Raw genomic sequence first — 12,794 nt, forward strand, 5'->3', positions numbered from 1 at the left:
CTTCTGATGATATGACTTCTGCAGCATCTGATGATGCAGCTTCTGATGATATGACTTCTGGACTTCTTGTCTTCAGGAGCACTATCCTTACTTCAGAAGCGACTTAACTTCAGGAGCGCTTTTTCTCTTCAGTAACAAGTTGCCTTCAGGAGCGTCCAAGCTTCAAATTTTTGTTGTTTCCTTTGCTCTTTATTTGCTCATTCAGAACCAATGATGATGTAACTTTATAATTATGGTCCTGTACACTTGAACAAATATTAGCTAGTCCAATTTACAATTTTTAATACCTTGTTATCATCAAAACTCTTTAAGGTTCATTGTTAAACACATTTTGTTCCAACAGGATCGACGTTCATGCAGAATTCAACGGCGGAGAACCTTATAGGTTGAAGGTTCAGTGCCTTGGTGTAACGTTAAGAGGTCTCAGGGATCAACTGAATGAATTCAACCAAGGAGTCAACCCCGGAGACACAAGGAAGGTGGAATTAGTTCGGTATAAACGTCCAACGCTCGACGAGGGGAGAGTATCATTCACTTGGGTGGAATTAAAGAACGACGAAAACGTGAAGAGCATGTTTTGGGAGCACAACATGTTCCAGTGGATCGATATGCGGGTAACGTTGCTGAGATCAACTGAAGATATTATCAACAGTCTGATTCCGCCAGAAGATCGTCATTAGATACCGAATGAATGCACCTTTCATCTACAACAATTGTCTTCCTTTGGATGGGTTAATTCAAACTTGCCAAACGGCGGGACTCCAATATTCGACCGGCATTCCCATTGTTCCTTTCAAAAGATTAAATTCTTGTTAGGCAGGTTTTAATGAAGGTATTGAAGTGTCAAGGAATGGACCTCATTCTTTTGACACTTCAATACCGTCATTTAAACCAAACTAACAAGAATTTAATCTTTTGAATGGAGCGATGGGAATACCGATCGAATATTGGAGTCCTGCTGCTTGGCAAGTTTGAATTTGCCCCATTCAAAGATAAGACAATTGTTGCAGTTGGAAGGTACAAGCGTTCAGTATAAACGTCCAACTGCAACAATTGTCTTCCTTTGAATGGGGTAATTCAAACTTGTTAAACGGTAGGACTCCAACATTCGATGAGCATTTTGAATGATGATATTCAAGTGTCAAGGAATGGACCTCATTCTTTTGACACTTGAATACCATCATTTAAAATGTTGATCGCATGCTGGAGTTCTTCTGCTTAGCCAGTTTGAATTTGCCCCATTCAGGGGTAAGATAATTGTTGCAGTTGGAAGGTACATTCCGGAATGTAATGTAATGTGATAACATATATAGTTGAATATGCATAATACATGTTATTTTGAATGGATCAATAATTATCTTATTTATTCACTTTTCGATTTTATTTATTCATTACTCAATTTTAATTATTTGAATTCACGTTAGATTTAATTAATTTTTATTCGAATACGCAATTATTCAAAACGCGACTTTAATCGAAATTATTCAAAACGCGATTTTTATTCAAAGCACCAGGAAAATGTAGTTTAATGTACCAAAATTCGCACGACATATAAAAAAGCATAAAAAAAAGACCCAACACAAGTAGGCATTACAAGCCACTACACATCTTCCTCGTCACACAGGTTAATCGGGTTGCCCGCTACAGTCCCTGGGGCACCTTCTTTTGGTTGAGGACCAAAATAGCATGTCCTCCCGCTCCTCCTCAACCTCGACTGATTGTACACCGGCACCTTCGAACCCTTCTTTTTTTCGGAACCATCACAAACAATTCTGTGCCATGTCATAGCCGATTTTTCTTTGTTCTTCTCATCACCCTGAACGTTACCCTGATTCTGATTTTGAGACTTATCTACATTAAAGAAAATGGGGATCAAAACCTAAACTAAACAACAATGCCATAAAATCGTAAAATCAAAAACTAAACCTAAACCTAAACTATCATCAAAATCTACACCTAAACCTAAACAATTCTAACAATTTTACAACAACTCATCAAAACCTAAACCTAACAATTCTAACAATTCTAACCTAAACTATCCTAAAATCATAAAACATAAACCTAACAATTCTAACAATATTAATAATTCTACAACAAATCGTCAAAACAATAAAACCTAAACATAAATCTAACATATCATTAAATCATAAAATCAATAAAACCTATATAATTGAAATTTAACAAAAAAAAAACAAACAATTCAACAACAAAACAACAATGCAATAAGATTTAGAGAAATGATATTTTGACAACAATGTGTCAACAACTTTTTGACAACTTTCTCTCTCATACTCACAATATGTTTTTATTCTCTCTCTTACTTTTTCTCTCTCTTTTATTTTCAACCAATAGAAATAGAGGAAAATGAAGTTGTCATGAAAGTTGTCTATTAATGGTTGTTCATATATCATTGCTCTAAGATTTACTTGTTTTTGTGATTGAAATTGGCTTGGAATGGCTTCAAAAGACTGAAAATCGCACCTTGCACAACCAAAAACGTAACAATGGAGTTTTGGAAACTCCTATGCCAGTTTTGTTCTTATAACAAAACTTCGCCAGTTAACTACCGAGGTTTTTCTCGGTAGTTAACTGCAGCCGGTTCCAGTTAACTGTCGAGGGGCATTTGGATAAATTACTCGAGTGTTTCTCAGCCAAACCAAATGTGTCAACATCAATTTTCTTCTATTATACCTTAATGTTAATTTTTTTTTACCCTTTCTCTTTTCAATAAATTTAATGTGTTTGGTACTTGGTACCATAATTGTTAATATCAATTATCTCTCTTTTTCTTCAACAAATTTTAATTTTTAACACAGTTTATTGATCATTGTTCTCTGAAGTCAAAGAGAACAATGATCAATTGTTTTAATATTGTAAACATATTTTTTAATAATTGCAAAGTAAAATAAAAATTATTCCAACTTCACAATAATCAAAAGTTAAGAAAAATTTAATTTTCCTCCAACTCCTTTAATTAAAGTTAAGACTTCAATTATGAATTCAACCTACTAAATTCACACTCGGTGACGTAGATTTGAATATTGAAGATAACAAAAAACAAACTTTGTTTTATAAAAAAAAATGTTTGAAAAAAATAACAACTTTTGTTTAAAAATAACGAATTTTAGTAAATAGATATCATTAATTAGTTTTATTAGGAAAAAAATAAGAGTAATTGCGAAAGGGTACAAGTGACAAAATTTATCGCAGGAACATGTTTTCTATAGATATTATATTTTCCTTGTTGCAAAATTTATCACAGGAACATGTTCAGAGTATGGCAGCTATTCTTTGGAGTACAAGGAAACATCGAAACCTTAAACTTTGGGAGAATGAAAATGAGTTATGTGCAAATGTTGTTGATAGAACACGTCATCTTATAGAAGACTTAAAATACCTCCAAGCTCCTCCAATTGTTCACACTAGAAGTACGGTGTCGTCCAGTTCCTTCACAGGTGTGGCTTCTGATGTGCGCTGGCAGTGCCCGTAGCAAGGTCGATTGAAATGCAACGTAGATGCTTCTTTTTCGCAGGCTTGGAATCGTATAGGTATTGGCATGTGTGTACGAGATGATGATGGAGCTTTTGTTCTAGCAAAAACTATGAGTTTTTCTCCTTTATGCCCCGTCTTTGTGGGCGAAGCGCTGGGGTTGTTTTATGCTTTGTAATGGTTAAGTGACATGCAGATGGATAACGTCGATTTTGTGGTAGATTCCAAAACAACAAATGATGTTTTTCACTCCAATAGGTCTGATGGCTCAAAATTTGGTCATATTATTTCAGTGTAAAAGACTTTTCACTTCCCAATTTATGAACTCTCGGGTGGAGTTCAACAGGCGACAAGCAAATGATGTGACTCATACTCTAGCAGGAGAAGCCGCATTATCAGCTAGTCCCGCTATTTATTTTCATATCCTTGATTGTATTAACGACATTATTATTAATGAAATGTTATAAGCATCTTTTACTTCTAAAAAAAAAGTGACAAATCATATCCTTAAAATATCAATATGCCAGTTAAATAAGAATGTTAAATCCGTAGTCAAACGACACTTAAAAAGAAATGGAGGAAGTAATACGTTAGTCAAAATGTTCCATTAATATTGTCGTATCAGTTTTATAAGTTTTTTTTTTTTTTATCAATCTCTATCATAAAAGAGTTATTATCGGTGTTGATGGGTTATTTTAACGGTCATGGATTATTTTAACCAATTAGTGCACAATCAAGAATTATTTTAAAATTTTAACACACATTAATAAGTAAAAAAAAAAACATGAAATAATATAAAATAGATCTAAAGTCACCAAAAGATAGAGGATCCACAGCTATAGAGGATCTCATTCTAGTTGTAACAAAACAGCTTTTGGATCGTGCGAGTTCGAGCCCATTAATGTCTTTGAAGAAAGGTAAATCTAAATACTTTTGTAAATGTTCTTTGAGTTCTAAGGTATCCACCGCCTTAGACAGAAACATCATCATCTCACTCTAAATTTTATTTCATCAAAAATAATATATTAATCTTATAATAATCTTATCTTGAATGCATGTGTTGGAAATTACTCACTCTATTACAAAATATAAAAAAATAAATTTCTTATCTTGAATGCATGTGTTGGAAATTACTCACTCCATTACAAAATATAAAAATAAAAAATGAGTCAAAGAAAGTTGATTTATTTAGACCAGATTTTAAAACATATACATTAATTTTGTTTGTCTCGCTTTTACTTCTACTTTGTAATGGAGGGAGAATAAGATTGGAATCCTCCGTCGAGGGAATTTCCCTCTACCTTTCTCTAAAATTAAGAAAACTTTTTTTTTTTTTTTTAAACTTTCTCCAAAAAGAAAGCCTTTAAGGGTTACCACCAATTAGAAGGCCTAGATAAATTGTACATTTGATGCCTCCTCCAATAAAGAATTTGTCACTTTAACACCCACCATAAGCATGAATCTCAATTTGCTCAATAATCACATGACATTGATTCAAATAACAACATGATAGACTTGCTCTAATATTTGCCGAACTTTTTTCTCCCATTATCAAAGTATCATCTTGTAAACCAGTCACCCTGATATTTTTAAGAAAATATTAGATATTGAGCATTCAATTCAAGGACAAACATAAAGCTAGATGCATCTAATAAACATTTTCATGCTTCTAACTTTCAATCACCTTATTAGTCCCTAGTATCACCTTTTTTTAGAGGTAATCCTTGGTATCACATTGTCAGGAATAGATAGATTCTCTCAAATTTTTAGAGTGAAAATTAACATAAGTTGTTACCATATACTTACATAGATTGCTCAAGTTGTTCTTCATGTTAATCTCTTAAATTTAGTCATTCGTGGTACTAATTGCCCATTAATTATAATATTCAATAATTTAAAAATTGTTTTGGAGGTTTTTAAAAAATCAAAAGTTATTTTATATTTTGGAGATTTTCACAATAACCTACTTAAAATAGTTTCTCATTTGAAACATTTCTTAATCTTTTTCTCATATTTTATGTTTTATTTTAAATCTGTAACCACAATGAAAACTTTTAAAAGTGTTTTTCTTTTCAAAATAAAACAGGCTGTAGGTATTGACAGAACATACACATAAAGCCTGAAGGGACACGTGAAACCTGAGTGATATTTAAGATATGTCTATCAATAATGGCAACCTCTCAGAAAGAAAGAAAAAAACCAGTAATGGGCAAGGACGACAACTTGACCAAGAAGGTACAAAATCCAAGACCTTTTAAGCTACCTTAATTTTAGAGACTAAAATGACAATGATTTACAAATTAAAGCACCAAAATAGTGATTTGGTCTATACACATTCTTTTAGGTTAATTGACCAATATTTATTGAAATGAACTTTTAAGTGAAGAAAAATTAGTAATTAATAAAGGTAAATGAAGGGCATGTTTTGCAAGCCTCAGTGGAACAAATATTTCCTCTCTTTTTTACACTTTTTTCAACTACCCTGGTTTCCTACAAAATTCTTGTATAATGGATGCAAAGAAATAGAGTTTGGGATTGCTCCTCTCAACTCATACTATACTTGACTAGAGTTGTGATGACCTAGAAACTCATCACAATTTCTTTCCTCACATAGACACTCATGAGGGTTTGCATAGAAATAGTCCTCCTCCTTTGGTCTGTCGATTATAACTTTTCGACGAGTTGGCTGTCCAATTCTCTTTTCATGAACTTGTTTTACGCCATCCACAAACTCGTGCCATTTTAGGGTTCCATTATGATGCATATCAACCAATTCCACGACCTTTTTTCGATCCAACAAGATTGTTTTTCTAAAATCGGAATACCTGCAGAGGAACAAATTAGTTAGAAATTAAAGAGGAATAATACCAATAATGCACTTACTGTTATTACACAAATTTCACTTTGGTCCCTCTAATGTATTGACAATAATAGATAATGTATTGACAATAATGTATTAATAACATGTTAGCAACGTTAAGGTAAATACATACCTTCGATGGCCTTCCACAAGTTTTGCCATGTTCCCATCATAAGTAGGGATAAAGGTGTCACTGGCTACTGAAACCATAAAATCCAAGGCTGCCATCTGCGATGAGTGATTCTGGAACTGCTGCAAATCATCACGTGTCAGCAACATTTCCTTTTTCACCTGAAATTGCAAACACAGAAAGTCAGATGTAGCACAGCAGAATAATTTCAAAGACTGAAAATGAGGATCATTGAGAGAAAATGCATCTTTCAGATCAGGTCCAACCATTAATGAGCGCAAGAACAATTTTCAACAGTTGTGCGATGTCCCAAACAACGAGCAGAAAAATGGAAGGAAGTTAAAATGTTGACAAACTCACAAGTTGGGGAAATGCTGCTCTGAGTTGTGCAAGCCTACGTTCACCGCCATAAATCTCACCAGCTGCAATATATATTGGTGTCTCCCTACCAAAACCTAAGGCTCGAAGAACTAAGGCCGCCTCTTCTGGTGTCAAAGGACATAGACCCTGTGATCTCCTCTCTTCAGAAATTATCTCCTTTTCTCTCCACCAAGGGAATGCATACCTGAATTACAAAAAGGGACAGTTTTGTTAGCATATAATCAAGTAATCAACATTTGATGTCATATAATATCTAATTGCTGTAAGGGTGCCACAGAATCTTAAATCACAATAATATTTGTTAGCATATAATCAAGTAAATAAGGGTCTGTTCAATTTAAGAAAATGTTTCTGATTTCATTTCATGTTTTCCTTTTTGAATTACAAATCCACCACGTGTACAAGAGATAATACTAAAAATACAATAAATGGATTGAAAACAATCTGACAGCTTTGTAATTAAAAAGCACAAACAGAAAACGTTTCCCAAAAGTAAAAGGGCTTTAATATCTATAAATAAATAAAAAAATTGTTGTCAGTGTTGCATGTACAAAGTCTATGAAAACAAGAAATGGATTGAAAAAATATGACAGTTTTGTAACGAAAAACCGTAGAAGGAAAATAAAAACAGAAGAGATTTTCTAAATGTAAAAGAGCCTTAATATCTCTAAATAATTTAATAACTCATGAGATACATAACCACTACTCTCGTATCCAAAAGGTTTCTCTATCAGAGCACAAGTAAATATCATTTACTAATATGAGGAACATATCCTGTTATTCAGAAACCGAGAAGATCCAAATCCCTCTTATCCTCAATTACAGAAGCAAGAATGAATTGGAAGCCGAGGCATGGAGCCAAACATGAAACATAAAAATACCTCAATCTTTTGAGTTCCTCGGCTTCTTTCTCTGAGCAACCCTGAGTACAACCTGAGAAAGCCAACATGTCCATCTCATATCTAAGATGCAGTGCCACAAAAGGTCCCTTCTCGTGAAGCATCCGAATCAATTTTCGCCCTAAATTCTCAATTTGAGGAGTGAATTTAATAGCCTCGTAATTGACACGACACCTGAGTTTCTGTAGATCAAGTGGGAGACCGTTATTTGCTAGACGTGCGTCAGTTCTGTTGAAGTGTAACACCTTGTGCTTTCCATAAAGCGGCAGAATCTGCAGTGTAGAGTCAATAGTGTTGGATTAAACAAAATGTATATACTTCTCAAAGTTAGAGAAAAAATCGTTATATCTTATCATACTTTTATACACTCAGAGAAGTGCTACTTTTTGGAACCTATGTTGGCTATCCTACACCAAAAGCAACTTATTTTAGTTGCTAAAAACCAAGTTTACTAAATAGGAAAACAACTATAAATTTCTTCCCATAACTATAAATTTCTTCATGTGACTGATTCATAATTATCGATAATTCTAAAGTTCCAATCAAGTTGGAAAGGACACAAAAGCTCCCATAACTTCTTTGAAAATCAGTGTTATCAATAGTGGATTGCAGAAAATAAAGGAATGCCAAAAATCCGCTATGTGAAATACAAGATAGCATTGTGGGCAAATAGTGGAAGCCGCATAGCAGTTGAAATAAGTCAATTATATGTTTGAAAGGGGAAAAAAAAAAAAAGGCATGTTGCAGACAAATAAAAAGGGAATAAAGCAGAACATGGCTTATATTTTGAAAGGCTTACATATATGGTGAATAGGTCATGTTCTTTAAAAGGTAGAAATAGCTTAATATTGAAAAGTAATACACACTGAATCTTTCAGTTTTCTAATAAGACAATAGGTCATGTTTGGCACACGCGCAGATTCTTCATTTTTATTCTTCAAAAAATAGCCCTATAATTCTATTTTATTCCACTATTGCCATTGAATCAAATAGCAGAAACTGGAATAGCAGTCGCTATTGCCCTGATAACGAAACTAGGATAGCTTCGAAGTTTTCATAGAAGATTCATCAAAATCTGCTATGATATAGCGCTACCGCTGGCTGCTATTTGACAACAGTGCTGAAAAGCATTGAAAAATTAACAATTTGAAGAAAGCCATACTATCCAAAAATATAGGTCAAGAATCATTAATCAATCATATATTATCAAACCTTAAATAGCAAATAGTTAGAACAACACTATTCGGCTATTTTCTCAAACGCAGCTCATAAAAGAAACACACCTGCTCCAAGTAATATTTTTCATTCGACCAGCTAACAGGAGGCATCTCCAGGGTAGAATATCCATATTTACTGCTAAACTTTTTAGGAACTCTTTTCACTATTCGAACTTCGTCTCGTAAAGAATCAATGAAATGTTTCACATCAAAAATGTCCTCAAAATTACTGCAAAAAGAAAACTACACAACTTTAGAATGATATGGAGGTTAAATTAGAGGATACTCAAACAATAAAAATCAGAACAAAGTATATACCTAGGGTCTGCCCAAAATGATGTCTTATCAAGCTCTGGCACGATCAATGTGAGATTCAAAAATCGAGCAATTGTCACCATGTCACATATCTGAAATACCATGCCACTAAATGAGTATTTAAGCTTATGATATAATCCAAACAGATAAATTTTAGAATAGGAAGTACAAACCGCAGCACGCATTTGATTCAAGCCACCATTGCAGGAAACTCTTAGAAAACCATTACTTGTATAATTTCCTGTAGTTTGTCAGGTCAAAGAGCTTTAATATTTACCAAAATGAGCGAGAAAATAAAAGTAAAACAATCAAAAATATTCTATACCTATCCATCAGACCCATACATCGATAAGTATTATTGCTTTATATCCTATACCTATCCTCAAAATTAATGGCAACATTTAGTATCTACTAAGATTACGATCTGATTTTCTCTCAATTTGTATCTTCTAATGTTCTCATCATATATCCCTGGTCGTTATTTTGTAATATCACAGTATAAGATGTACCTTATTAAAAAGGTTATATCCGGAGATCCCTTTTATTGAAAATTGATTTATCATTTAAAAATAAATAAACAATAGTGACTTATTTCACTAAATTTTATTTATAATCATATCCATTATTATTTAATCATAATACGACAGTTATCTATAAATGTAACACCCTAGAATCAGCATTTCAAATTATATAATAACTCTATAGAACAACTATAGAACAGTTTCACAACACTTAACAGTCATCATACATCAATGCATACATCATTCATGCTCCCAACAGATTTCACAATCCACAATTCAACATTAAAACAAGCACATAACCAAAAAAACAAAATTTACCAACACAAATACAATTTACACTTGAATTCAGTTAATCACAATTATAACCATCTAACACCTAATATAAGTGACATAACACCTAATCAACAATACACAAACACTTCATTGATCAATTAATTTATATCAAAGGTTGCATTAAAGCATCAAATTAAAACAAACAAAAAAACATATCTGATACAAAAAGGACTAGAATTAGAGTCAAGAAACTAACTTGGAGGAAGAAAAGTAATCGGAGGCGGTTGATCAACAACACTATTATTATCATTATTTGGTTTAGGAAGTTGAATTTGAGCAATGTTATATATACCAGTAGTAATCCCAGAAATGAAATGTGAATGCCATAGTTCACTCACTGTCACTAACTGAACCAAACAAATCCAAAGAACAATACTTGAACACAAACGAACAAACCAAAACCTCAAACGTATACCCTCTGATCTAACCTCCATTTCTTATCCTCATTGCCTCTTCATTGAAACCTTAAAACCTTCACATAACAAAAAATCAAATTAGTATCACATAAACACAAAAAAAGAAACTCAATTTTGCACATTACATTGTAAAATTACATAAATTCATAACCCTACCTCGTACAAAAAAAATGCAAATTTGAAGAAATTGAAACCGACCCAGAATTTAATTTGAAGCGAATTAATGTGGGCTATGCTCAAAATCAAATTTTTTTTTTTGGATGAACAGAATTAGAAGTTTTTCAAGAATTGAGAAAAAAGGGGAAAAAATGAAAGAAATAAAAGAATGTAGTTACGGAGAAAGATTGAGAGAAGAAGAAGAAGAAAGAGGATCAAATCTGAAAAATTGAAAGAAATTGACACATGTGTATAATGCAATTTTCTTTTTGGTTTTCTTTTTTTTTTTTCCGGGAAAATTTTGTGTCTTTTTCGATTGGAAAATCTTTCTCTCTCTCTATCTTTTGTTTTTTCAAAGTGAAAGGGAAAGAAATATTCGGTTTTGTTTCTCTCTCTATTGAATTTTGATTTTCTTCATTCACGTGAATTTTTAGAGTTAGTTTTTTTTTTTTTTTTTGAGAGGAGTATCATAGTTAGTTAATTAACCAACCTTTTCTTAAGAAAATGATTGATTAATACTAAAAAGTTGTGAATATTATAAAAGTGGAAAGAGAAAAAATACAATTTAAGATCTAATATTTTTTTTAAAACATCTTATTACCTACCATATACTACTACTACTGCCAAAATGTTTCATTGTCCTAAAATAATAATAATGATAATAATAATAATAACAATAATTATAATAAGGGTCTTGTTAACGAGTCTCCAAGGCACTGTTTAAGTATTCAAAATTAGGAAATTATTCTTTAAAAAAGTTAAATAGTTCAATTTTCAATGCATTAAATACATATGTTTTTATAAAAAAGTTATTATTTAAGACCCTTAACAAGTACCCCGAGAGCATTTGTTAACATTTCCCTTATAATAATAATAAATTATTACTATGTTATTTCAAAGAAATTATTACTATGTTATAAATATGAAATTGTTAGGGTCGTAAACTTATAAAATCTACAAGGTGGATTTTCCCTTCCAATTGAATTTTTTCACATAAGAGTCATGGATTGAAACCTTCTAGCATTTATTTAATGGATATGGTCTCATACCGCTTTTATTTTTTCTTTCTCAAAAGAAATATTTTATTATTTTATCACTAATGACACAAGCTTTTCATATAGCATTGCTTGAATGATACTCCTTTCTTCTCGAGTAAACAACTATTTTGTGCTCGAATATAGTACTCTTTTTACAAACTCTGAGATAGAGTTCAATCAAAGATAAGTATATAAAGTTGCTCATGAACTAGCTCATGCAATTCCGTTAGAAACTAGCTCCCAATTTTTTTTGGATGTACCTTCTTATATTAACGATTTATTAGCTAATGAAATGAGTTGAATTTTTTCCATTAAAAAACTATTTTATTAAGGATTTATTAGCTAATGAAATGAGTTGAATTTTTTCCCTTAAAAAAACTATTTTGTGCTTGAATGTACGAAGTTATCACTATAGTTTTAAAATAGTTTTACAAAATCACAAACATTCACAAGTGTCTTTTTTTTTTTAAGAAGCAAACTTAACCCACATAAATTGTTATCGAAGAGAAGCAAACACTACTAGACCAACCTAAGTGGGTTGAGGCTGACTTAAAAATAAAATGAACGTAAAATATATTTATATTTATACTATAACTATTTGAAGATTGTAATATTAAGAATTCAACCCCTCTTGACCTCTCTTTCTTTGACCAAAATGGAAGGAATGCATTTTGTGTATCATTCGTGATTTTTTTTTTTCCTTTTTTCTCTCCCATTATTCTTCTTCACCAAATGATGGAAGGCTTTTTTAAATGTGTTTTCCTTGCTATTATTTTATTTCCATTATGTTCCAACATTCCAAAACATGCCCATAATAGATGGTTGAATACTATGTTCAAAGGAGATTATTCCTAAAGATACTTTCAGATATCTATCCTACAAATATTCCTAAAGGACTCCCACCGCTTCTCTATCCCTCTCATTCGCATCCATCTCTCTCCCATCAAAACCCCTTGACTAGGAACCACAACTGAAAGTGAATGATGATTCCATTCATTCTCGTGATGTTCGACAATCATCTGTTAGTCATTAGTAGCACT

General features: G+C 32.2%; 1 protein-coding gene across 1 annotated transcript; it reads right to left on the minus strand.

The window, feature by feature from the left end:
- Window positions 1–5,824: 5,824 nt before the first annotated feature.
- Window positions 5,825–11,123, minus strand: LOC146921582 (rhamnogalacturonan I rhamnosyltransferase 1-like). Its single transcript, XM_085714950.1, has 9 exons — window positions 10,718–11,123; window positions 10,342–10,617; window positions 9,465–9,532; window positions 9,295–9,383; window positions 9,043–9,205; window positions 7,742–8,031; window positions 6,840–7,044; window positions 6,483–6,640; window positions 5,825–6,314 (listed from the first exon to the last, which is right to left on the minus strand). The coding sequence occupies exons 2-9, from the start codon at window positions 10,577–10,579 to the stop codon at window positions 6,044–6,046; spliced, it is 1,482 nt and encodes a 493-aa protein (XP_085571076.1). The 5' UTR covers window positions 10,580–10,617; window positions 10,718–11,123; the 3' UTR covers window positions 5,825–6,043.
- Window positions 11,124–12,794: the final 1,671 nt, after the last annotated feature.

Source organism: Medicago sativa, chromosome 5, assembly GCF_051527215.1.
Source record: "Medicago sativa cultivar Bolivia chromosome 5, Bolivia_mono, whole genome shotgun sequence".
Classification (NCBI taxonomy): Eukaryota; Viridiplantae; Streptophyta; class Magnoliopsida; order Fabales; family Fabaceae; genus Medicago; species Medicago sativa.